The 27,441-nt window shown below is 39.2% G+C and overlaps 1 protein-coding gene across 10 annotated transcripts in view; it reads right to left on the bottom strand.

The window, feature by feature from the left end:
• NTRK2 (neurotrophic receptor tyrosine kinase 2) overlaps positions 1-27,441 on the bottom strand; it is a 322,822-nt gene that overhangs the window by 195,792 nt on the left and 99,589 nt on the right. For 4 of the 10 annotated variants that reach the window (XM_060235418.1, XM_060235421.1, XM_060235426.1 and 1 more), the window contains exons 6-11: positions 24,128-24,264; positions 20,511-20,643; positions 19,326-19,625; positions 16,446-16,499; positions 5,454-5,554; positions 4,505-4,604 (exon numbers count right to left, since the gene is read on the bottom strand). In XM_060235418.1, coding sequence (XP_060091401.1) covers positions 4,505-4,604; positions 5,454-5,554; positions 16,446-16,499; positions 19,326-19,625; positions 20,511-20,643; positions 24,128-24,264 — 825 coding nt within the window. Of the gene's footprint in view, positions 1-4,504; positions 4,605-5,453; positions 5,555-15,016; positions 15,056-16,445; positions 16,500-19,325; positions 19,626-20,510; positions 20,644-24,127; positions 24,265-27,441 lie in introns of all 10 variants that reach the window. The other 6 variants (XM_060235425.1, XM_060235428.1, XM_060235422.1 and 3 more) reach the window with 5 other exon arrangements.

Raw genomic sequence — 27,441 nt, 5'->3', positions numbered from 1 at the left:
GTATTTATTCGGCTGGGTATATACCAAGCGTACACCCCTAGAGGCTGCATCAGGAAAAAATCTCAGGCTCTATTTCCTGTTGCTGGCCACCAGAGTAGTTGGTTGGCCACTGTGTGAAACAGGAAGCTGAACTAGATGGACTACTGACCTGACCCAGCAGAGCTCTTCTCATGTTACATTCCTGATACCAGCCATCCTAATCAAAGGAGCTTATTTTTGCCACCATCACTGAATAAGTTTGGAGTAATATCATTAAATAAAACTGTTTAATGAACATTTCTGGAAACAATATTTATTTAATTCTTCAGCCATTATTCATTCTTCCAATCCCAATCATGGCTGTGATATTTAATTTAACGATTACAATGTTTCTTGACTAAGTGTGCAATATTACCCACTTTCCTTCATATAGCATATTAAATATTTATTCTGGAGATTTTATTGTACTATTAGTGGCATGTATCTAACCATACATGTATCTAACCTTAAGGAGCCCTGTGGCGTAGAATGGTAAAGCTGCAGTACTGCGGTCTGAGCTCTCTGCTCATGACCTGAGTTCAATCCCGGCAGAAGCTGGGCTCAGGTAGCTGGCTCAAGATTAAATGACTGGTGCTTGCACAGGGGACTACCTTTTTATCTAACCATACAATTCCTATAATAGAATGACATTTCTGTTTTTCAGAAGAGTTGGCAGTGATTTCTGCCAATTCCCCCATTCCATTGACACCCACTTTACCGTTGTGCTATTTCTAAGATTCCACTGACCCTCAAAGGAACAAAAGTTCAGGGGGCTTGTACAGCAAAAGGCAGGAAAAAATGGAAAGTTCCACCCCATGAAGTTCACAGATGGCTGAATATATGTCATTATTACTCATTCCCAATTCAAACTTCAGCTTTCTTAATAATGATAAATAATATTACACTTATATCCCGCCTTCCCCTGGCGGGCTGGGGGTGGCTTTAAGTGTCAATAATGTTATTTTTAAACAATTAAATCATTTCACAATAATGTTGATCATCATTACTATCATCATACCATAGCAAAATCGGAAAGGCTACACAACAAGAAGAAATATTGCCCTAAATAATTATATAATAATATAATTTGTAAATCAAAATCCTATAATTTTGTAAGACTGCAGGATAACCAAAAGACTGACTCCTCTAAGAAGTCCTGCATATGTGTCAATAAAGCACTCTTTAGTGGAACATGCTCTGCTCTTTATTATAGGCCTATAAAATTGTTCAGACTAATAAACATTGTACATTGTTCAGACCTATAAAACATGCAGCCAAATTGTATGTAGCATGCTATATCAAAAGCATATTTATAATTATGCAATATCATCCAGAGTATTTTCATGATCCTCATAAGTCACACCCCTGCCTTTCCTCCATATTTCCTCCATCCAGGGGGCTGGCAGACACTGGAATTATCCATTATCTGATGAATTCTTTTAATGTATTTTAAATGTTGTTTTAATTCTATTATGTATTGTATTGTGTTCACTACTGTTGTAAGTTGCCCTGAGCCCTGCTTGTAGGGAATCGCTGGCCTAGTAAATTTAAATAAATAAATATATTCTAAAATGTACTGCAAGTATTCTTCTCTTTTTAAAATGTTAATATTGAACTAGAAATACTCAAGAATGAACACTTAGGAAACAGCACAGCTTTTAAATGTAAATATAATTTATATATAACTTTATATAATTCATATATAACTTTTATCCCTAAACTGGATTCAAAGCAGCTTATCACACTGTTCTATCCTCCACCATATTATCAACACAACAACCTTGTAAGGTAGGTTAAAATGAGAGATTGTAACAGGTTCAAAGTTACTTGGTAAAGCTGACAAAACAGGGTTTCTAAATTGGCTGTCCCAGGTCCCAGTCTGATACCCTAACCAGAACCCAACACTTAAAGGACCCTGAACAATGGAACCTAGGTCCAAACCACTATTCTGATGTTCTGTTCACTACCAGATTAATTCCATCACAATCACCTGTGACACCTGTACAGAAAAATATGTTGTTTCCCTTGGTCTTTTTACAGAGCTAAAAAGTAAACAAGAATATTCACGGGCAAAAAAGCCCATCTCTTTTTTACAGAAATGGTACGGAATGGAAAATTTGTGGAAGTGTTTACTGGGCTATGGAATTCAAAGAAACTTAGCTCCATCTATTTTTACAAAACATAATAGAGGCAAGAGCTAAGAAACAGAATTCAGACCACTCCCCCCCATCCTTTTTACTCACACAATTTTGGATTCTAGTATCTCTGATTGTGACCAACTGAAAAGAAACTAATGTGAAATGAAGAGTGATGGCAGGCTGAAATTGGGGCTTTTCAGCTGTGGCATCTAGATTGTGAAACGTTGCCTGACCTCTCTGTAGGAAAAAATGTATTTCTTTACTCGTTTTGATTTTTACTTTGTGGTTTAAGCATGGATAGCTATTTTCCCTCCCTTACTAAAGTTTTATACATTTTTTAATAAGTAGGTTGATACAGATTTATTTTATTGCCTCTTCAGACATCATTATTTTACTTCTATCATGCTTTTGAATGTCTTTTGAAATGCTGCTCTGTTATGTAAACTACTTTTAGTATCATTATTATGTTGTGAATATGGGATTTGGGTTTTTTTTAGGTTGCACAGTATTGTTTTTATATTGATTTAACAACAAACAAATACATCATACACAAATACATTCATATAAATGCTTTGTGGTTGTCAAGCAGATATTCTGGTTTTTCAAACCTCCCCCCAATCAAATTTTTTTCAACAAAAAGTTTGCTTCTCATACTGAAGTCCTGCTGCATTACTTAAATATTTGGCATGTAATTCTGACCAATCTGGCAAAATCAGCTTTACTTTGGTATGTGAAAGAAGAACTGAATATTATCCAGTTGAAAATGCTCATCATATATTGAAGGCCCTTCAAGTTTGGATGGGCTGAGTGGGGATAGGGAATTCCAGGCTTTCCCCATCCGCTTTCCCTTATTTCTCCACTGAACTTTACCCATAAGTTGAGTGGTATGTACAGATTTGTTTTTCCCCAACTGTTTCTCCCAAATAAGTCTGACTTCCAGACCCAGATGAGGAGGTAAGGAATATTTTCCTGCACCCTTCAATGCTGAAACTGTGCACTGCCCCCTATCCTTCTTTGAATCTCAAGAACAGCTCCTGGATTTGATAGGGACACTGGACATGTTTCACTTCCTGCAAACCTAGAAGCTTTCTGGGAAAGGAGGGTGGAGATTTCCTCCCCTAGCATGAGATCCTTGGTGACAGAGGAAGGGTCAGAATTAATAGATAAGCTTTTCTCCTAACATAGTGCCCTGCTATGTTTCTTGGTCAGAGTGTGACTGAACGTTAGGACTGGCTTAATACACAGACTATCAATTATGATGGAGGGATGTTGTTGGCAGAAAGAGGTACACTGAAAGGAGTGAAAAAAACTGTTTGTGTACAATGAGCACAAAAACACATTGCATCCTTCTTGCATTTTGTTTTCCTACTTCAGCAATGTCTCCATAAGCAGCGCTTTATTTTTTTTTTCTGTAGGAGTAAATGGCTATACATGGCTATACATGGGAAAAGTAAGAGGGCTTCAGTTAAGGTAGGTGTTTAAGCTTCCCTTTACCCCTGATAAACCCAGTTTGTTTAAAATAATTTGTTTTGCCCCATTCCTACAAATCTTGCTAACTTATAGACATATTTTTTTGTCTCCAAACTAAAAGAAAGTTTAAAAAAAAAAACACTAGTGGAGGGAACTGAAAACTGAGCCTGACGTTCATTAACTCCCACTCTGAATTTCGTGTCTTGCTAGTGTGACAGAAACTTAGGAACTTCTAGAATATATATATATATATATATATATATATATACACACACATACGCACGCACACACACACACACACACACACATATATACATATATAAAATCCTAGAATGTCCTGATCGTAGCCATTAGATGGGCAGGACTATGCAGACAGGTGTGTGGAAATAGTTGTAAACCTATGCAGATGAGTCACGGCAATGGTTCTCCCAGACCCCCAAGGTCTCTACATTCACTCAGATGGAAAATGCTGGTTGTCATCACAATAAGTGTTAAAACTAAACACATCAGTTCTAGATCTGAAATTTCACTTCAGGGCACCAGCACAAAATAGTTTAATTACCTGCACAGTGTCTTGGATTATAATGTTAAAAGACTATTCATAATATCACAAAACTTCCTGCATCACAAACTACTTAAATTAGATGAAAACCAAAGGCCCTTTACTTTTGTTGGGATTTATTGATAAAAACAGATGTAATCTACTGCGTTCAATGGGTCTAAGTCACACTATCCTTGAATTCACGCTGGTTCCAATGAGTCTTTCATGCTCTGACTTAGAAAGCTCTGCTTCCCTATCCCAACATGTATTTGATATAGGGTACTGAAATACATTTGTTATCAGCAATATAACCCAAGATAATGTATCCCTTTCTTACCTTTCATTCCAAACTTGGAGTGTCTTCCAAACTTGAGAATAATGAGCATGATAACTAAGCCAGTGCACACTAATGCTGCAGTCCCCACTACAACATAAACCTAAGAGAAAAACAAACTCCATTAAATGTGATACTGAAATATAAGCAGTTTTTAAACATCATAACAACTAGAAGAATATTGGTATGAGTTGTATCTTTAACACTCCAATACAAACAGGGATATGAAGTCCCTTACTGGAGTAGCAATAGTGTAGGGGTCTCTATGTGACTCAAAGTAAGCTGTGGTAGCCCTTTTGTCACTGGGCCACCTCCTGCTGCAGCCATTTGATGGCAGCTATTTTGTGGTTGCATCCACCACACACTGTCAGAATTCCAACGGTGCCGATAAGCTGAAAAAGCTTGGGAATCCCTATAGCAGAGCAGGAGGTGAGTGCAGAGAATGTAGGTTCTTTCTCCTAATCTTTACTTTTTAGGAGGAAGAAGTGGTCTCTCTAACAGTATGTCTGTCATTACCAAAATACCACTAGTGAGTCTTTGCATAGAGGAACTGTGGTCTAACCCAAGAATTCCCAACCCTACTGTAATCAAAAGAATACAGTACCTAATGCAATTATCTCAATAGTTAATTCTTCAGAATAGCTAATGTGCTGTAAAAGAAGCCAAAATATTTCAAGCTGTGAATGCGAATTGTGTTGATGCAATTTGGGAAGTCACAATTAAGTAATTTCAACATAATAGTAAATATATTAACCAAAGTATGCAAATTGTGCTTCATCTAAAATTCATCAGCTCTTTGGAAAAAGTGATCACAATATATAAATCCTAGCTAAAAGCCCTGGAATACCAACAATAAAGTATCATGTTTCAAGCTAAAATGCCACAAACTCATCAGATTGCTAGTCAGAAAGTCTGCTAAGATTACAAGCCAGAAAACTATATATATACTTACAGTGATGCTATCTTCATTGTTGTTTGAAAAACCCGTAGAAGTAACTTGATTACTATTATTTGTAGTGTCTTCAAAGTCATTGGTCGTGGTCCCATAATCCTCTAGAAGAAAGATTATGAATAGTATTTACTTCCTTGAATTTAACTTTTATCTCCACTAAAAGCACTAAATACAGGAAATGCATATTTGCAGTTTCAGAAGACATTGTTAATATGTCTCTCTAGGATTTTCTTGCAAGAAAACCAGATAAATTTTTGCTGTTTAACCAATGTTCAGTGATTTTAATAGTTGTATTTTTTAAAAAAGGAAATTAATGCGTGCCATAATATTAAAACCACTAAAAGAGAAACTCATATTGTGTATTCACATTCACATGGTACTTCAGAACAACATGCAGCAAAACAACTATCCCTAAGAAGCTGACAATGTACATTTAGAGCAAAGCAAATGAATCAGAAGAAACATGGGAATATTAAAAGCTTTATTTTTTAATTTCAGCTGTGAATAATGATGTAAAAAGTTAAATAAAGGCTTAATGGGATTTTGGTTGGGATCTGAAAGAAAAAAGAGGTGGCACTTCACAGATACTCTGAGAGGGCACACTAGCTACAAGGGGAACCAAAAGGGGCCTCTACTTTGTGTCTTACTGTGAGCTAAGGAGTGTACTTCCCAATGGAAAGTAAAGATCTTTAAAATCTCTGATTTGCAAATATTTTTCATATTTTGAGAATCTTGAAAAATTTCACTTGTATTTTTTTAAACTGAAAACATGGTTTTAAAAAATCAAAATGTTTAGAAATGTTGTATAACTTAAAATATTCCAAAGTGCCAAGGAAGTTGTCTTCCATTCAACACATGTCATGCTTATGAGGAGAAAATTTAAATTTAATGGCCTGTATCCAACAACTGACGTTTCGTAAGTGGGGATGGTGACTTCTACTCTCCTGCTATGTCCACCAAACCCCTTGAAATTTGGTTTTTGGCTATTAGAGAGAATACAAGAGGTTAGGAGTGATGGAAATCACATGTGAAGCACACATGAAGCTGCCTTATACTGAATCATCAAAGTTAGTATTGTTTACTCAGACTGGCAGCAGCTGTCCAGGGTCTCAGATATAGGACTTTAACATCACCTACTACCTGATCCTTGAATTGGAGATGCTGGGGATTAAAGCTAGGACCTTCTGCATACCAAGTAGATGTTCTACCACTAAGACATGGCCCCTCCCCGAATCACCATCACTTCTTTAAAAACTTAAGTGCTGTTTAATTTTCAAAATGAAAATAATAAAACATATATACAAGAACTTTTTAATGTGAGCCGAAAACTTAATGAGACTAGACCTTCCAGAATTTTCACTCTTCCACAAATAACAAGCACAGACACCCATCACAGAAACAGAGCAGATAACTATATTTTAGTATTAAATCATTGTACAATAGATCCTTGTTAGTTATATTTTAGTTCAAACATTTCCAAATGTATGCATAAGGCACAACGTTTAAGCACATAATGGCAGTAGAATAGCTTGTTTTGGGTGCTCAGAGAACAGTTTTTTTTATTATTTATTCATTCAGCCTTCCAAGTGCCTTCATACATCACCCTGTAGCCTATTGTGCATGTTCCCTTATATGTTGTGAGCTTTTTTTGTAGAAAAAGCCCAACAGGAACTCATTTGCATATTAGGCCACACACCCTTGATGTCACCATTGTTTTACAAGGTTTTTTTTTAAGAAAAAGCCCAGCAGGAACTCATTTGTATATGCTCCCTGACACCAAGCCAGTCAGAACTCTGTTCCTGTGTGTTCCTGCTCAAAAAAACCCCTGCATGTTGCACAAAATGCTATTTCAATATATTATTCTCAGAGCCCTGCACTCCTGGAGCCTATGAAGCCAAAGATATAGGTAGATTTTATCTTGAATCAAACCAAGGAATCATAATAGGAATTAAGTGCAATAAAATGCAATCTCATGATCAGAAAACCAGGCCAGGAGGAGACTGGATTTATACCCCGCCCTTCACTTGGAGTCTCAGAGCAGCTTACCATCTCCTTTCCCTTCCTCTCCCCACAAAAGTCACCCTGTGAGGTAAATGGAGCTGAAAGAGCTCTCAGAGAGCTGCTCTTGAGAAAACAGCTCTGCTGAAAACTTGTGGCTGACCCAAGGTCACACCAGTAGCTGCATGTGAAGGAGCGGGGAATCAAATCTGATTCTCCCAGATTAAAATCTGTGCACTTTACCATTACACCAAACTGGTTCTCAGACTGTCATGCCTAGCACTGGAGGACAAGTACGGTAATCTCTTGTTTTTGCAGGTTCCCCCCATACCCCCGAACAGCAATGTCATATGTGACATGTTTGTATCATCTGGAAGTGATGTTGGTACATCAGTGATGTTGGGAGGCAACGCTTTGGTTTTTGGGCAAAACTCTATGGTTTGAAGCTGATTTTACCATAGAGTTTTGCCCAAAAACCAGAGTATTCCCCCAATGTCACCAACATGCTCATGTCACTTCTGGATGATGCAGGCATGTTGCATGTGACTTTGCTGGGGTTTTATGGGGTGGAGGGAATGGGAGGCAGTGTCACTTCTTGCTCCCAGAACATCCCTCCTATCCCCACTGCCCACAGGTGACCCGGACCTGGCAACTCAAGTCATACCTCTTCATCAAGATCTTGTGATTCCATAAAATCTATCCACACTCAAACTCAAATGAACAACCTGACATGCCTCTCCTTTTAGAGAATGTCCAGAATAACACATTCCATGCCAGATAAAAACAATAAGTTCACCATCGAGACCTTTGAGAACACTTATACTTCAGGATCAGGTACCCTCTGAATTTTTCTCTCCTATTAAGCATCCACTCTCTTTCCTCCTCTTAATAATCTACACTCTCTCCACCCCATTCCTCTCTTTCTCCCTTGCCCCAATCATCCTTTCTTCCACACAGGATCCCCCATGCCCTCCCCCAACTATAGTGCTTATTTTCTACCACCCTCTTGGAGAACTACCATTCTTCTTTTTCCTCCTGGTCTCATTTGATTAACCAATGTGTTACTATAAATTCTTGGGGGAGGTCTCACTTGGACTAGTTTTGGGTGAACACATCTAGTTAATATGACGGTTTCCATTAGGAATAGTTTAATTGCTCTTCCTTGGGTTTCTAGATTTATGTATTTTGATTTCATAGCATTACATTTTTGAAATTGTCTTGAACTTCTGATTATTGATGTACACAAAAAAGTTTATATCCCCCCCCAAATGCCCTGGGGTCAACTTGGAAAAAAAAAAGCACAGGGAAGAAGGCTGAAGTCCCTCCTCCTCTCCACCACAGTTCCAACCTAAACTGAGTTCTCATGGGGACTACACAAATGAGAGCCTACAGCTGTTGCCTGACAGCAAGCCCCCATGGTGGGGGGGGGGGGTATCTAGTCTGTGTCTGAGTGAACCAGAACACTTGCTGGGACATGCAAACCTAGAAGAGGGGTATACAAAAGTCAGCAGAACAGCAGGGCGGCATTAGGACTTTTGTGGGCCCTAGGCATTTTTGCCTTTGTGGGCCCCTCCTACCATAATAATATCAATATTAAAAAGTATTCTGTCATTACTTTAACTACTTTAACATTTTGTTTTGTTTCTGTTTAAAGAAAAATGTAATACATTATATTTTGTTTCTATTTTAGGCAAAATGTAATAGATTTTCATAGAAGTTAATTTTCCCCTTCTGATTTTAAAAGAAAGTAAAACTTTTTGGGGGCAGGGGCTCCTAAAAGTATTGTGGACCTTAGTCACCATGCCTTCTGTGCCTAATGGATAAGTCAAACCCGCAGAATGGTCCACATAAAATTTAAATGCCTGGCATACATCTAGTTTTTGTCATTTTCACTATTTGGGAATGATATGGATAAAAAGATAGCAAAAATAGATAGCTCCTGAGACCTATGAAAGGCCAAGTTGGTTTTAGGAATGAAGGAGATTTGTAGAATAGAAGTCTTGCTTTGCCCTTCTGGCCATTTAACATGGTTTTGCAATTGCCAGGAACTGAGCAGCCTGTAGTCAGCAGCTAAGTTTACTGACAAGCTGCATAATAGCTGGCACCACAAGTCCCACTCAAACATTGCTCAGCAGTATTATGGTTGGTGGGATGAAGGCTCCATCTCCTATCTCTGTTAGTGTAATATAGCATGCAGGATATACGTAAAATCAAGGTTTATTGGCAATTTAGATGTGCTAGTGTCATATTATGCTTAAGAATCAAGAAAAACATAACATAAACAATGGCTGGTGTCTCTTCTACTTTTATTAGCATTAAGGATCATGTAATTTGAGAGAACAGAAGAATCTCATTATATGGGCTGAGAATTAATACTGAACACCAAAAATAAATATCAAACAGAGAGTTCAATGTATACATAAAACACAGAAGGTTAATTTAACATTGTACCAGTTCCATCCAAAATCTGTTCTATGTAGTCGCTTCATACCTACAAAATTGGCTTTATATGTTCCACAGAATTTATTTTTATGTTTTGCAGTGGGAAAATGCTATAATGAGCTCTAAGTGTAAGAACAGAGCAAACAAAAAATTAAAAATAAATGATAGATCAATCTTACTATTATCAATTGTTTCAATTCTACTGAAATGATAAGAACATAAAAGGCCTGTCCAGTCCAACATGCTGTGTCAGTGGCCAAAACCCAGGTGCCATCTGGAGGTGGGGCCAGAACTCCAGAACACCTCCAGTGTTGCCCTCCAAGCACTAAGAATACAGAACATCACTGCCCCAGACATAGGGTGTGATCTTATGAGAGATTTGGCACAACCCAGCAACACCTCCCCTCAAGATTTAATGTGTGTGATCAAAGATGCACATCAGCTCTCAGAGTCCTGCCCATCCTTACCTCCTCTTAGAACAGGTTGGGACTGGATTAAAGTTTCTGGTAACAAATTTCTAAAGCACATGCTGGGCATGTTTCTTGGCTGTCTGCATGGCCGGGGCATGTAATGTACAGACCTTGCACATGCAGGAGCAGTCTGAATGCTCCTTTTGCACGTGTGCAGCATGTGCCTCTTCATTCAGCAAGGTGGGAGCTGTGCAATTGTCACGGCACGCATCAAAGCGGGGATACTTCCACACCAAATTCCCAGTGTGATTCCACCCATGGTGTTCTATCTATACATTGTAGCTAACAGCCACTGATAGACCTCTGCTCCGTATGTTTATCCAATACTCTCTTGCAGCCACCACCACTTCTTGTGGCAGTGAATTCCACATGTTGATTATACTTTGGGTGAAGAACTTCCTTTTATTTGTTCTAAGCCTACTGCTCACTAATTCCAGAGTGAGAAAGGGAGAAAAGTAGTTCTTTCTCTACCTTCTCTATCCCATGAGTAATTTTGTAAACCTCTGTAACGTCACCCCTCATTCGTGCACATCAATTCTTGTATTGTGAGATAGGAAAAAAAGTAGTTCTTTTCCCACCTTCTCTATCTCATGCATAATTTTGTAAACCTCTATCATGTCACCCCTCAGTCGTCATTTCTCCACATTAAAAAAGCCTAACCATTTAAACTTTTCTTCATAGGAAAGGTATTTCATCCCCTTAATCATTTTAGTTGCCCTTTTCTGCACCTTTTCCAACATTATAACATCTTTATTTGAGGTATGGTGACCAGAACTATACACAGTATTCCAAAAGAGACTACACCATAAATTTATACAGGGGCATTATGATACTAGTTGATTTGTTTTCAATCCCCTTCCCAATTATCTGACCACCATCACTATCCCATCCACCAACCAGTTCGCCTCTCAGTGATGGCAGCTCTCCAGGAATCACAACAGATCCCCCAACTACAAAGATAAGGGTTGCCAGCTCCAGGTTAGGAAATTCCTAGAGATTAAGGGATGCAGCCTTGGTAGGGTGAGCAGGCCTAGCACTATCAAGTAGGCCGGGTAGATGACCACCTAGTCTACAAGGGTGCTGGATGCCCCCTCCCCACATGCAGCCTCCCTTCATTGCCCACTCCACTGCAGAAGCAGCAGCAGGAGGAGGGCAGTGCCGGCAGCACAGACTACAATTCCCAGGGAGTCACGTGCCTCTGCTACTGCTGCTGCTGCCGCCTGGGGAGGCAAGCAGCAAGATGGCACTGCGGCCAGGGAGCTAGCAGTGCCTCTCCCACCGCTGGGCTATCACCGCTTCCTCCAGCAATGGGATTGGTGGTAGCATGGTGCAGGGGTTGGCTCCACAGGAGGGAGGGATGGAGACTCCCTACTGGGCTAGCTGGCCTTCAGGTGAAGGGCAAGGGCCTCCTGCCCTGCCTCACCACTCTTGGCTCCTGCCCATTGCCACTCTGCCTCTTCCTGCTTCCTAGGCAGCCAGGCTGGACTTCTGTGGCTGGAGGAGTTTCTCACTGCCACCAAGGGAGAGAGGCTGGCAAGAGGATGGTGCAGAGGTGATGTGGCAGCGGGAGCGCTTCCTTTTCCAGTATACCAACTGAGGGCCTGCTGCCACATGCACCCTCGCTGCCTCCACACACACACCCCGCCCAGGCGCATGCTGGGGTAAGAAAGTTCTGGCTTTGCACATGGAAGGGGGGGATGAAGGGTGCGGGGGGTTCCTTGCCTGGGGTGGCAGAAACCCTAGTACTGGCCCTAAGGGTGAAGTTTGGGGAGGGAGACAACCTCAGCAAAGTATAATGCCATAGACCAGGGGTGGCCAATGGTAGCTCTCCATATGTTTTTTGCCTACAACTCCCATCAGCCCCAGCCATTGGCCATTGGCAAGAAACCTCTGGAGAGCTACCATTGGCCACCCCTGCCATAGACCTCTAAAGCAGCCATTTTCTCAAGGTAAACTAATCTTTGTCATGTGGAGACCAGCTGTAATTCTGAGTGATCTCCAGCCCTCCACTGCCTGGAGGTTGGCAATGGTAGCTCCCCTGGAGGAAATTGCTGCTTTAAAGGGTGGAGTCTATGGCATTATACCCTTCTAAGGTCACTCCCCTCCTCAAACTTCACTGTCTCCGGACTCCACTCTCAAATTTCCAGGAATTTTCCAACCTGACAACTCTATATCCTTCCCCCCAACAGCCAATCTTCCTTTATCTTCTTGGCTTCTGTCTTCAGTTTTCCATCTCTTAATCCCCCAAACCTCTACCTAGGAAAACTACAGTCTTTCTCCATCAGGGGAGCCAAACCAGTTTACATTATTCTCTCTTCCTTTTTATCTGCACAACAACCCTGTGAGGTAGGTTAAGCTGAAAGTATGTGTTCTGGATACTTAGCAAAGTAATACGCAATGCAGTACACATGTGTAATTAATTAGCTTTAAGAAAAGTTTACTAGAAAATAGGGAAAGGTTACATGAAGTTAAAACAACAAAGTTCTGACTAGCTTTCTAATTCTACATTTTACATCTGTGACATATTTGCCAAATATTTGCTTTTGTGCTCTTTGCAGGCCATGACCTGAAGTGCCAGAAGCAAGGGAATGACTAGGAGGATCTTCTTTGCTAGCCATAATCAAGTGCTGGCTTTTCCCTTTCTACTGCAGGTATCAAGCTTGGGTATGGCCAGAGATGTGAGCTCTTGGCCCTTTGGCTCTTAGCTCACAGCTTACAGTTTGGTCCTTCATTTTTGGTTTGGTTTTATACTGTATTTTAACTGTAATTTGCTTTAGGTCTCTTCATGGAGACAAAGAAGGTACAGCTATTTAAATTAATAATTCTTTTTTAAAAATATATCTTTTTTTTGTTTTTTTAAACAGTAAGATTATCTTCCCTTGAAGAACATTAATCCTGCACATAATCAGGTTGCTAAAACTACTTTTAGATTTAAGAAGCCTGGCTGTGTGTATAGTCACAACTACAAAACCAATACAGCTCATTTTAAGACAGTGATACTCAGTGGCTTGGGGACCACACGTGGCTCTTTAACGTGCTGCATGTGGCTCTTCTGAGTATTGTTTTCCAATGTGTCATCTGTCCCATATTTTAGGAAAGTGGGCAAGACCTTTACATAGTGGGCTTGTAGTGGACTTGTGGTTAGCAGCCCAAAAGGAACATGTAAACCATACATTTCCCTGAGGTACAGGCATTATTCTAAAAATTGAAATAAATGTAGCTCTTTTGGCTGATGGTAACTGCAAATGTGGCTCTATTTGAGCTGTGGAGAAGTACCACTGTTTTATCAGGTCCAAACTTTGCTATTACAATCTTTAAAGATTAACAATACAATCCTAAACAGTTACACCCTTCTAAATGCAATGACTTCAGTGGACTTAGATGGGTGTGATGCTGTTTAAGATTACACTGTTAATCTTTAAATATGGTAATAGCATCATTTTGACCCCCATCATTTTAAAACAGGCAGCAAACAAGCATAGAAATCAGTCATAAGGATTCAGGGAACTTTGCTGGAGTTGTGTTTGCCAGCTGAACACACCATTTTTAATTGCCACAATGCAAGCCAAGACCCAGCATTCTTTGTCTCAGCACCACACATATCAATCAGCTATCAAACAGGTTTGTGACTGCCCACTTATTTCTCATTTCACAAACTATAAGCTGTGTCCTTTCTAGAATGCTGCACATTTCCCAAGGCTGAAGTTTAGAATGAAACTCTTAAGACAATCAAGGGCACAGCTGATCAGGAATATCATCCTCTCATTCCTGCAGGGACCCAGTGAAATTTCAGGGGAGAGGATCAGAAGGTGAATCTCAGCTAATTGGGGCACCAGCCGACAGGCAGTTTCTGCTCCTTCCCTCTCTGTGTTCCTGCAGGGCTGTTACACAGCAAGAAGTTTCCTGTTTGTGCTCAACAGGCAGCCAAACAAACAGCCAATGAACCGGGTCCTTGATCATGCATGGCAACTGGAACATGAGCTGAATTAGTAGAGGAACAGGCACTCATATTTGTTTATGTAATACCAAACAATGGTTTGGGCAGTATGTCTGAACATGACTAAGAGCCTAAAAATGGAACACTTTTACAAACTCTCTAGTGATGAAGTGTTCATGTTTTTTCCTAGTCATAAACTACAAGAACAGTGACAATTTCTCCTGATAAATTCCCACCTATGTCATAGCATGATACCACTGATCTCTGAGCAACACCAGAACACAGCATAATTTTCACCATCAAAGGAGATTATTGATATATTGTGTTTATGCTTAAAGCCTTATGCTTAAAGCCATCACTATTTGCTGGATGAGCACATTTTAAGTGAGCGTACACTTAGATATTAATTTATCATAAAAACAGATACAGCAGAAAGATTAAAGAACATACAAAGCATGACAGACAATGTTAAAAGACTTTTAAATTCCAGCATTTTCAGTGGAAGAGCAATCACATGTTGAAATATTTTCCAATTAAATCCATAAGATTTAAAATGGTATTCAAGAGATTGGATTTACTAAACATATGCAATGCTCTTAAAATAGTATGCAATTTAAGTATATTTGAGCTTAAATTCAATCTTTAATGTGTCTCAATCATTTAAGTAGTCATTTAAACTTTTATCTATATATTTAAAATAGAAAATGAAAATATACCGGATCCCATATAACCGATATGCTCATAAAATGGGCTACCTAAACAGCAAAAAGAAAAAGAGAGTTCATCAATATAGCACAGTCAGTGATAGTTTGCAGTTAACAATTATGAGCCTTTAAACCGGTGATGTTATATCAAATTAAGTCCTAAAGTTCATTTACTTTATGTTTCATAAATAGGGCTGCCGAGCTCCTGGACTGGGCAGGGTTTCTCCCTCTTGGGAGGTCCCCAACCTGTTGGCCCGCATTGGGCTGGTGGAGGGTTCCCCTCCTGACACTGCCAGCATGATGACATCACTTGCAAGTTACATCATTGTGTCGGCAATGTCGTGCACCAGCCGCTCTAGGAATTCTATTGTTTTCCCGGACACTCTAGCAATTTGGGAGGGAAACTCTATGGTACCGGAGGCCACAGGGGGACTTGGCAACCCTATTCATAAGCTTCTTAATAGTTTCTAGAGATACAGAAAATGCCTTTATTTGCTTTCCATTCAGAATGTGACCAATTCAGAATATATCCACTTAGAATATATCCTGCTCCTTTAGAATATACAAAATTTAATAACCAATTTCCACAAGAACAGAAATTATTCTTCAGCTTGAATAAATACATTTATACCAATGAGTTTTTATTGTAATAGCTTGCACTTTTATTGTAATAGCTTGGGGGGGGGGAGGTGTTGCAAGAAAAAAGGTTTTAGGGCTGTCAAACAGACAGCAATTCAAATAGCACGACTCCATTCATTATTGAATTTTTAACTTCAAGTTATATTCTTTTAACTAGCACAAATGTAGGTTCAAACAGAGGGAGACCCAGGAGGGCCATTTGATCTGGGCCTCAAGCTCAAAATTTAAATTCTTGTCAATATTTTGGCATTTGATAAGTTTCATAATGTATGGCTTAGTCTTTGGGGAGGTTGTTTTGTTTTCATGTGGTTTTTTTATTGTGGCCAAGGGCCTCAAAAACTGGACATAGCTTGGGATTTCTGAGAGGGCTTTCCTACTAGCTAAATTTTCAAAGAAAGCAAAATAGGAACACAAAACCAAGGTATCAATCATGAAACAGTATGTGAGCAATGTTTTTTTTTTACAAATCAACAGGACTACTGCTCCTCTAATGCTATCTGAAAATCACTGAAATATCCTCTAATGCTACCTGAAAATCACTGGAATATCCTCTAATGCTCTCTGAAATATGGCTGGGAAAGACTGGCCTTACCTTCATACATTTAACTGGAAAAAAATCCGCACCGTTTTAAATTTTTGCACTTTTCTCAGTGGACGTAAGGTACATGTGTAGTATCCTGCTTCAATTGCCTACTTATTGCTTTACTAACAAAATGCTTCTTATTATGGTTTTCCATAGAAAGTCCATATACTTTCAGGCACCTGTTAGGAAGACTTCTGTGAGCTTACTTGTGGTGCCTACCTGTGAAGTCTGTCACATCTGTGCCTGGGAACCAGAAGTCCACCAAGTTCTGCTCTGTGGAGGAAGACCTCTGTGAGCTTGCTTGTGAGACTCTGTGGTGCCTACCTGTAAGATCTGTTCCACCAGGCCTTGGAAAAGGGATTGACCCTACAAGCATTTTCAGAAACCATCAGCCCAAGATTCCCACTGTGTCTACCTGGAAGACCTCTCTGAACTTGCTTAAGGGGTTCAGTGGTGCTTTTCCACCTTTGTTTGTAAAGTGTTATGGACCTGCAGGCCTTTTTAGAAAGTGGCCATGGTGACAGAGGATCTTGCTTATTATGTGCATAAACTCATGAAATATATACCTTGGGGAAGAGAAAAACTCCACCAAGGGCAGAACATGCCCACCCACTTTGCCTCATCTCTATTCCTTCAGAAACCTACATTAAAAAGCTTACTGCTCCTCTTTCAGACCACTACCTTAACTAAGCATTTATTGTAAAGTTGCGTTTCAACAGCACATTGTTAAATTGCTTAGACACTAGATTAAGAGACTACAGTGTGCTGGACAAAGACATAAAGCTAATTTACTTGATCTGTCCCACAGCTCAACCCTATCAACATTTTCATTACATAAGGGCCATTTCAAGCCTCTAGACTTTGAAGACTCAAATCTTTTCCACTTCAGCCCCAGATAAGACTGTACACAACATAGTGCACTTAATTCTATACAATGTATATATTATATGGATCCCTTTTTGAAACCATATTAGATATTTTCACTTGGGAACACCACTGGGGTGAGAGCTAAACCTGCACCCCGGTAACTCTAATTTCTTTTGGGGGGGGAACTGCACTGCAGATTGTATAGCCTGTTTTTTTCCATGCCATAAACTCAGTAGGACTGATCAAATAGCAATGTTCACTCCCATTTGCCCTACAACACAGTTCCTTTAGCTAAATACTCCTACTTGGGTTCTCTGCCTTGATAGTAAAGTGTGTCAAAGAGACAGAATACATATAGTTGGTGCTATTGTTTTTGAGGTGAATTCATGCACTATTGATATTAGAAATCTCATATTATGATGATGATTCCTTATATTAAAGAACTGACAGATGCATTTATTGTGGTGGTGGTGGTGGAAAGTGCCATCAAGTTGCAGCCAACATGGAGAACCTGTACGATTTTCAAAGCAAGAGACACTCAGAGGTGGTTCACCATTGCCTGCCTGTGTAGTGGCCCTGGACTTTCTTGGTGATCTCCCATCCAAAATCTATCCAGGGTGAACCCTGCTTAGCTTCCAATATCTGATGAAATCAGTCTTGCTTGGGCCATCCAGGTGTGGGCTACATTTGTTACAGCTTTTCAGTTAACTTTTGTTCTATTCTGAAAGTATACAGTTGTATGTAACCACAGAATCATTTGTAAGCTCTTCAGTAGTCTTCATTCTAAAGACTCACTGACAACTGTACACCACATATGCAAAATTTAAGGGTTTTGTCACATGACACCTAGTTACTCCAAGGCTAGTTGAGCACGCATTGCAACCCAGACTAGCACAAGCAAGCTTTTATTTGCCCTCCTCTGAGTATCAGGTAATTGACCCCAGATGATCCAAGAAGGCAAGCAAGATTGTTGAGGTCTAAAGGCTGCCCCAAGAGGTATGAAAGATATGTTATGGCATCCTGCCAGCACTACAGTATACAGCAAAATTAGGGTTTCCAAGTCTGATGTGGGAAATTCCTAGAGACTTAAGGCGCACTGCCTGGGAAGGATGGACGGAGCTCAGTGGGGGTGTGATTCCATAGGATCTGCCTCCAGAGCTGATATTTTTGCGGAGAACTCATCTCTAGTGTGGATATCAGTTATAAATCCAGGAAAATTCCTGGATGTTGGCATCCTGAAGTAAAATATAGTAAAATTATGTTGACTTGTTCACCACAAAAGAAATACACACAACCCTACAAGTCAGTGCTTCCTACAGTTTATAAATGTTAATATTTTAATTGTTTTAAAAACTATATGAAATGATGAAACATTTGCCATTAAGAAATACTGCAGCTTTAAAAAACTAAAATCACACATATATCAAATAAACTTTGCTCTCATAAATTGAAAATATCTGTGTATGGGAATTTATGCTAAAGTCATGTGATATGTTTATTAGAAACTTAGGACACAATTCATCCTTCCATACATAGAGAAGGCCACAGGGAAGGAATGAACAGCACTCTCATTGGAGCCTTGTCTGTTTTGAAGAATGAGAGAAGAAGGAGGGAGGGAGGCTGGTATGTACCTGCTGTGTAACAGCCCACCTCTCTTTTCCACAGCCTTAGGCTGCAAGTTAAGAAAAGAATTAAATAACAATATGATTCAATGCAGGACAACACTATACATCGTCTGCACGCAAGAAACAGTGGGTTGCGAAATCAATCTGTGTAATTAGTATTTGGTACCTCAGACTTCCAGTCTAAAAAAAATCTGTCAACCCACCTACCACCCCCAACCCTCTGTTAACTATGGAGCAAAAGTTAAGCAAGGAAATGCTATATGAAACAAATATGGCCTTCCACAGGTAGAATTAAACCTTTAATTTTTCATTGCAATATGAAGTAGTAATAGCAAAAGGATACTTTTATTATGATGGATGTCCAATCACTGGCCTAATAAAATTGGCCAAAACCAGCCTGTTAACTATGTTCTGCTCTGAATGATTTTATCAAATTTTGCATGTCCTTGCTTCCTAAAATACTTTAATGGAGTGCCACTAAAAGGATGAATATGCCCCCAAAGAAACCCCTCATGTTAAATTCAGTATCATCATAAAACAAACTAAAAGGAAACAATAACCACAGGTAATTAGTACCTCAATGATATTATAGAAACAGTATACTTACTACCTCCAGGATCTTCCATAAAGTATGCAGAAATGCTTGCTTCATCTTTTCCATATTGATTCTGTGCCACCAAGGTATAATCTCCATTGTTCACATGAGTAGGGTTATCCAACTGAAGGCAGCCGTGGTATTCAGTCTGATTGATAACATGTATTTTAGTCCAGATATAATCCGATTCATTCAGTTTTACCCCATCATGCAACCATGTTAGAGTAGGTTGTGGGTTCCCTTTCACACTGAATGGAATACACCAGTGGTGGTCCGAATATGGAATTTCAAGAAATGTAATATTTGGCGGAACTATATTAAAACAGTAAAAGTAACATCAGTGTTCCATGTATTCTTCTATTGCAAATCAATCAGCATGTTTTAAATAATTTAAGATTAAGGAATTGATGATAAACTTGTCTTATATTTCATATATCTGATTAATAAAGGAATTATCTAAAACAAAAAAGATAATTATGCTGATTTGTTATTTTCTTTTCTCTATTTCCCTGTTGCTTATATCCTTTAATACCAAATACTTCCTATCATCTATGTCATAACTATGTTTATTCTAAGTAAACCTACAATACACCTTGCATTTACTTATGGTTTCTCTTTTGAATCTACTCTGCCATCAGTGTTATTTCAGCAAATTTCTAATTGTCTAAAACAGAAGTTGACATTGTCAGAAAACACTCAACTTTTACAGTAATATGCAACAATATTCTTTCTTAAGTGTTACTTGTGCATGAATCCAGAAATACGCTGTATATGAAACACTCTTCCCTTGATCTTCCAGAAGAAGAAACCCTAATTGTGTACCATAAACTAAAGAACCAAACTACATCAGAAAGATACACCTTTAATTTTTATTAGCCACTGCCAATATTGCAGTGATGACACTGATTTAAAATCTCTTTCTTAGTAATCTCACATACTAAACACAGGAACCCTTTAAAAACTTCTAGAAAGATCTTTCAGAATAAGTGAATGCAATGATAGCTTTAACTATAAAATGCTACTAAGAAAAAAGGGGGGGAGTTCCCCCCCCTTAATTCAATCCAAGCGAATATGCACTATATAAATAATGTGCCCCTTTGTGGAAGGATAAGTAGAAAAGTCCAATATTGCTGTTCCCTATTGATATCATCTGGCTATCATTATTAGCTAAAATTGTACACAAGGCTATTTACATACAGAACACTGTAAGATCAACAGAAACTTGGTCTTCGCCCACACTGTTTTCGGCTACACAAGAAATCAGTGTTCCGCTGTCATTGGATGATACATTCTTTATGGTAAGAGAAGCTGGGTTCTTATTTGTATCACTCTATAACAAGAACAAGAAATAAATTGGTTAGGAATCATTCTGTTGAGTCCCCTTAAACCTTCTGGGCTCCTAAGGGTTAGATCCAGCAGAAGAGTTCATAGAAGCAGCTGGCATAGCAGATCATTCCCTTATTTCCTCTTTCCCAAGTGGCCTGCCATTTGTCCCAAAAATTTCTCTGGAAATTAGAAAAACCTCACAAGCAAAATGAGCCACTGGATGGGACACTGCATCTATCAGGAAAAGTCACCTCTTTCCTTTTTCCTCTGCTGATATAAGCCACAAGCAGAAAAAAGAATCCATTTTTCTTGGTTCCCCATCATTGCTGCAGTGTTCCCTCATGAGGTCCACTTTGCATGCAAAGCTCTCCCAGTTCTCAGAGAAGAGTTGTGGGTAGCCCAAAGCTGGCAACTGAAAGGTGTTTATTGGGGGAAGAGGGGTCACTGGCACCATCACTTCTAGCACAAGCTGGAACTAATTTCATCACGTGGAGGGATGATGCTTTAGCATTTGCCCAGAACTCTATGATAAGTGCAGGAGTGATGATGTTTAGCATTTGCCCAGAACTCTATGATGAGTGCAGGAGTGATGACGTTAGTTCTGGGTCATGCCAGAAGCGGTCATGGAACCAACAACTATCCCCATCCCATTCTCCTGGGAATTTTTTTCCTGCAAGCCATCTGAGTAGCAGCATGGAGACTGAATGAGGACAGAATGCATCTAGCTGAAGCAGGAGACCTGGGTTCTCCAGCTGTGGGACAAATGTTAGGCTTCTTGGGAAGGGGAAAGTAGGGAAAGATCTGCTCCGCCAATTCCTACTGTGAAATCTTCCACTGGACATAACTGTAAAGAACACATAAATTAAAGCTACAGTAGTCCCACCCACCCCCTAAAAACTATTAGCTAAAATTTAAACACCTTGGTGAAAAAAGAAAATGTTAACATTCTTCCAAAAACTAGCAAAGTTGGGCTAGGCACCATGCCAGAAGGGAATTCCGTAACTAGGATGCCACCACAAACGTGCTTTCTGAAGCTGGGAGTATACGGAGAAGGGCCTGTCCAGCAGATGTTAATTATTGAATAGGAACACATGAAATATGGCAGTCCTCTAAGAAGCTGTTTTAAAGACCATAAGCAATTATTGAAATGGGTCCCAGAATAACGAGGAAACCAATGAAGATCTTTAACAATTTTTTATTGTGTGGTTTCTATGGAAAACCCTTGATAGTAATCTTTCAGACAGTATTTTGTACCTTTTGAAGCTTCTAAATTCCTTTTAAGGGTTGTCCCCATGAAGAGTACATTGTACAAATCCCATCTGATATGACCAGGAAACAGATAACTGTGACCAAATCATACCAGGTGGGGAAAAACTGCAGCTGTTACACCAGCCTAATTAGAGCAAAGGCACTATGTGCCACAGAGGAGATCCGTATATAATTAGTGGTTGGCTATTTCAACTTAAATGTACAGAATTATTTTACTCAATATTAATAAAATGCCTTTCAATTTGAACAGCTATAGTTTGGCTTCTGGGTATGGATTCTCTTTTTCACTGGATAGACTTGCTTTCTGGGAAACAAGCCAGGAACAAAGAGAGATGGAGATCTATTTGCAGATCAACAATGACCTTCTTTTTATTGGAGGTAATCAATCACTGTATGGTCTGTGCATTGAGATATATTACCTCCTTCAAATCATGGACACTGTGAACTTCTGCTATGTGTTTACATTCTATCTGATTGGAGAACATATGATTCTGGAGCCTAAGAGGGACCAAAATATTTTAGTTGGGTATTCTTGTAAGCCCTAAAGTAGTTTAAAATTTGTCCAGCAGAGCACAGTAGAAGCAATTAGCTCTAAGACAGGGCAATAATTTCACATATCTTACACCTCTCCGCTAAAATGGTCAGCTAATTAGATTATTTGAAGTTATTCTTAAATACAAGATTCAAAACAATAAAAGCAAACATGTTATTTAAAATCCATGCTCTTTTTCTCTTTAGAATTTATTTTTTAAAATCCTCTCCTCAGGTCTTCCTTTTCCTTTTTATTGACAAACATTTATTCCTGGACATCCATGTGGAGGACTGTCATCTTCTGCCAAGGAGGTTTTTTTTAAGAGTCACCTCTACAGAGTGTTAACTTTCACCTTTTTATATGTATATTTTTCCTTTGCTCCCCTGCCCCATTTCTATGCTAACTTTAGGGCTGAAAAATTAACAGAATAAGGATATATATATTTGAAGCACTGAAACAGGAAACAGCAGCTGATGGGAGTGGGAAAACAGAAGATTTTAATTTTTGTTTATTTTTTATTTACTTCATTTATATCCTACCTTTGGATCCTACAGATCCAAGTGGCTCTTACTTCACATTTACTAATGCGAAGGAAATTAGGCTGAGAGAGTGACTAACCCAAGGTCACTCAGAAAGTTCTACAGCAGAGTTGTGATTCTAACCTGGGTCTCCTAGATCTTAGCTCAGTACTCTAACCACTACACCACATTGGTCCCAGTGATGTCTGCATCTATCATGTTATCAGCACTAGTGATGAAGTAAGGTACCACACTAATGAAACATTAAGTCAAGAACTCCATTGTATTTGTATTGATGACCACTTAAACCAAGAGGTGAAACAACAACCATTCAAACTTACTAACATCTGTTTAAATGTTTCTTTTAGTAAACAAAAGTTTGTGAATATGTTTATAGAGAAGAGTAGTGAAGGACTGCATAACGGGAAAAACAAGCTAGAGTTTTTCAATGATCTTTTAAAGTGCATTCCCTGCCAACAGGAAGAGATACTATTGTACCTGGCAAGGTGGAACGGGAAGCCTTTGGTAGCAGAGAAACAGGGAAGTGGATCTAAGCTGTGGAGAGGCCCAGGGCTCATTCTTAATTGAGCCCCATTTGCAGGTCTACTGGGAGGCAAGGAGGAAGGCAATGTGGTTTTAGCCCTTGCTGGGGCTGGCGGCATGGCAGATAAATCAGGGAGGCCTCTGCACCTGCAAGAGTCTTCCCCATCCCCCGCTAGCTTGCCAATCAGGTTCAAACTGGCCTGGCCAGGGGTGAGAACCAGTCTAATGGTTGCCTCTCATCTCTTTGGGACTTTATCTCCTTGTTGACATCATACTAAGCTGTTCATCTAGGAGACAGTCACTGTGAGAAAATCAAAAGGGTCTTTGATCCGCCTGCAGAGTTTATAATGAAAGGAGAGAATGAACCAGCCATACATGAGCTGTATCTTCCCACAGCTAAATCAATACAGACACTCTGCAGCTCAGGGCTGATTCTTTCTAAGAAAGACACTGTGTAAGATGCAGACATGTAACTGGATCACTATTCCACACCAATGTTATATAATCAAGACAAAGCTTAAGGACTAAAGCAGAAATAAAAACAAACAGAAAAAAATGTTAATCATGTTTTTAAAAGAAGTTACAGTATATTTGCAGATTCCAATATTTTTAGATAAAATTCTTACCTCATGTTTTGAAATAAGGTTAGTGAAAATCCAAGATATAACTGGTGGTGGAGTTCCTGTGGCATCACAATACAACGTGACACTTCTTCCTTCAATAACAGTGAGGTTATGTGTGCTCAACTTTACTGAAGGTTTGCCTGTAAATGATCAAGAGACACATACATGTGCTATCTTTGCCACAAATACCATTGATATATCATCTAAAGTTCTGCAGACTGATACTGACATACCAAAACATAGGCTACATAGCAACAAATTTCTCTGTTCTTCTGTTATGTCTGTGAATGCCTCTGCACAAATCTGACATCAAGAATCACAAAACTGAGAAACCCGTAGGAGAACACTTCAGACTTCCAGAACATTCAATGGGTGACCTCAAAGTAGCTGTTTTATTGCAAAGGAACTTCAGGAACAAACCAGAAAAGGAAATTTCTGAATTACAAGTTATTACACTTGAAACATGCCCCCCCACCCCAGGATTTAACAGGGATATTGGTTTCTTATATCAGTACATATGCTAAACTCATTCAGTCCTTACATATGTATTCTCACGAAGGGTTATACATTCTCTTTATTTTAGTGTATTTCTTATTTGGAGTAGCAGATTAAAATACTGGCTGTAATGTAGTTCAATTAATATTAGAATGTAATGTAATTTAGAATGGTATATTGGAATGCATTTCTTCTGGTAACACTGCACTACATAATCACTTCACCCGGCTCTTAGTTACCTCTACGCTTGAGAGGAGACAGGTGGAGTGTAACAGGGTCTCAGTTAATCTCTTAGCACTCCACAATTAAGACAGATACATGTACAACATCTATCTCCAATTTTGATATATTTATTTGCTCTCCCCCCCCCCCCCGCTCCAGAATTAAATCCAAACAAATGGTGGTGGGATGTCTGATCGTTCACTTACGTGAAAGGCACACAGCAAAATGGATTGTAGTCAGGATGTGTGATCCAGCAAAAGGGTTCAAAATAGGGGTGGACTATACTTGTAGCGCCTCCTGGCGGCGAGTGTGACCGCGATCAGGGAGTGATTAAAATGTGAAATTTGTTGCCAGACGATGTAGTGTTGGCCACAGGAATAAACAGCTTTATAGAAGGAGATCAGATAGATTTATGGAGGATAAGTCTACCAATGACTACTAGCCATAACGACTAAGGAGAACCTCAACATTAAAAGGCAGTAAGCCTCTGAATCCCAGAGCCAGGAGGCAACATCGGAGAAAGCCTCAGATTCTGTGCCCTGCTGTTGGTAATCCAGAGGAACAGGTTGGCTACTATGTGAGACAGGATGTTGGACTAGATGGACTTCTTATGTTCTCAGAGTATAAAACAGCAGTTGTGAGCAGGAGGGGAAATGAGCAAAGCTCTACCATCCAGCTTAAATGCTTGTTCTTTTTGCAGAGCCTCATTCACTTTGTGTTTTCTTTCTCTTAATCACACTAAGGCATAACCAGGTTTTCCAGCCTCCAGGTGGAATCTAGGCATACCCTAGAATTACAGCTCATCTTCAGACTACAGAGATCAGCTCTCCTGGAGAAAATGGATGCTTTGGAAGGTGGGCTCTATGGCATTATGCCCCACTGAGGTCCCTGTCCTCTCCAGGTTTCATCCCCAAATCTCCAGGAGTTTCCAAACTTGGATCTGGCAATCTTATGTCCCCATCCCCATCCCCAGCTGGTGGCCAGTAGAGACCTGACAACCCTAGGCATGGCTCAGAGGCACTTGGATTTTCCATGCAATTATGCTTCACCATTGTACAATAATTTAGACACAACAGACCACTAAACATAATGGTTACAACAAAATAGGGTTTCCCCCCCCCCAGACACTGTATTTTCACTATTTATAACATAGTTTCACTAATTATAATTTGTGACTATGTACTACAACAATTTATTTTCAGTGAAATGATGATATGGGGTTACAACAACGCAAATAGCCTTTCATTTATCCCTGACAATATTAATCTAGGCCACAACCTCAGAGAATGGAGATCATTTAGAAAGCAGTTCTGAATCATAAGCAGCAGCTGCAGAAGACAAATAGAAACCAGTTCTTAAGTGGATGCTCAGAAAGAGAGAAAGTCATACTACTAAAGTGTTTGCCTTTTCTAATTCTCTCTTTCTAAAATTATCTATGCTAGATGCAAGACTGGACTGATATATAACAGGCTTTATGCATGGAAGCCCCTGTGAAATATGAAACCTCATGTATGAAAGTGAGGTAGAGGATAGGATAGATGAGGAAGGAGGCACTCTACAGAGTGCAGACAGGCCAGTGTGGAATCTTCACTTATATAAAATCCTTTTCTGCATTGTGAAATCAACTGGTAATTGCTTGGAAACATAAAAGATACATACACAATCAAGGAAAAACTAGTGATTGAAAGACTGGAGAAATTTCTTTCCATTCATATTTAACCTTAAATTTTCTTTAAAATCTGAAGCCCAGACAAACAGTTCAGAATCAGAATGTATGGAGCATTAACTTCAAGGATATATATCTTCAAATTGCTAAGATGAAGTGAGATAAAAATACTTACATATTCTACATAATTTATTTTCATTTCTGTTATCATAAATGCAGTCTGCTTCTCTGTGTGTTTATGCCAAAGCAAATTTCAAGGAGTTCAGTACTGACTTTCCCAATGTATATGTTAGTAAGACAAATGTATGCATATGTATTCAGAAGGAAGTCCCATTCTGTTCAATGTAATTAACTCCCCATAACTCTATATGAGTTTCACACTCTAAAAATAGTAAAGTAAATCAGTAGTGCATATATTTCAATTTTTTCCTACAAATTCAGAATTTTTCCCTAGGGGAAAAAAAGCAGGGGGAGAAAACAATTTTTCCTCACAGTGTCAATATTTTCAAAAAAATTCATCTCTACGTCCAAAAACATTGAGAATGTCATATGTTTCTCCCTTATGCAAGTTATACTTCCAGAATCACTAATCTTGGAAATATATCATATTGAAATAATGTGAGAAATGAAAATTTGAACACAGAAATGCTAAAACCATCTTGACAGAAATAGTAATATACAGATTTTAAGAAATATTAAATAGTAGGGTTGCCAGGTCTGACTTGGGAAATAATTGCGGACTTTGTGGGTGGAGCCAAGAGATTTTGGAGGTGGTGCCTACCAAGGATGTAATATCGCTTTTGTTATGTCATTTCATGTGGTGTTACTTCTAGGTCAAAGGTCAAGTGATGTCACTTTCCAAGTTCTAGCCCCTTCCAATATCGTCACTTTAATCTAAACAACAAGTTCTTTCCTACTTCCTGCCTCATCCCCA

Source organism: Heteronotia binoei, chromosome 4 (genome assembly GCF_032191835.1).
Source record: "Heteronotia binoei isolate CCM8104 ecotype False Entrance Well chromosome 4, APGP_CSIRO_Hbin_v1, whole genome shotgun sequence".
NCBI lineage: Eukaryota > Metazoa > Chordata > Lepidosauria > Squamata > Gekkonidae > Heteronotia > Heteronotia binoei.
This window is presented reverse-complemented; position numbering and strand designations above follow the sequence as displayed.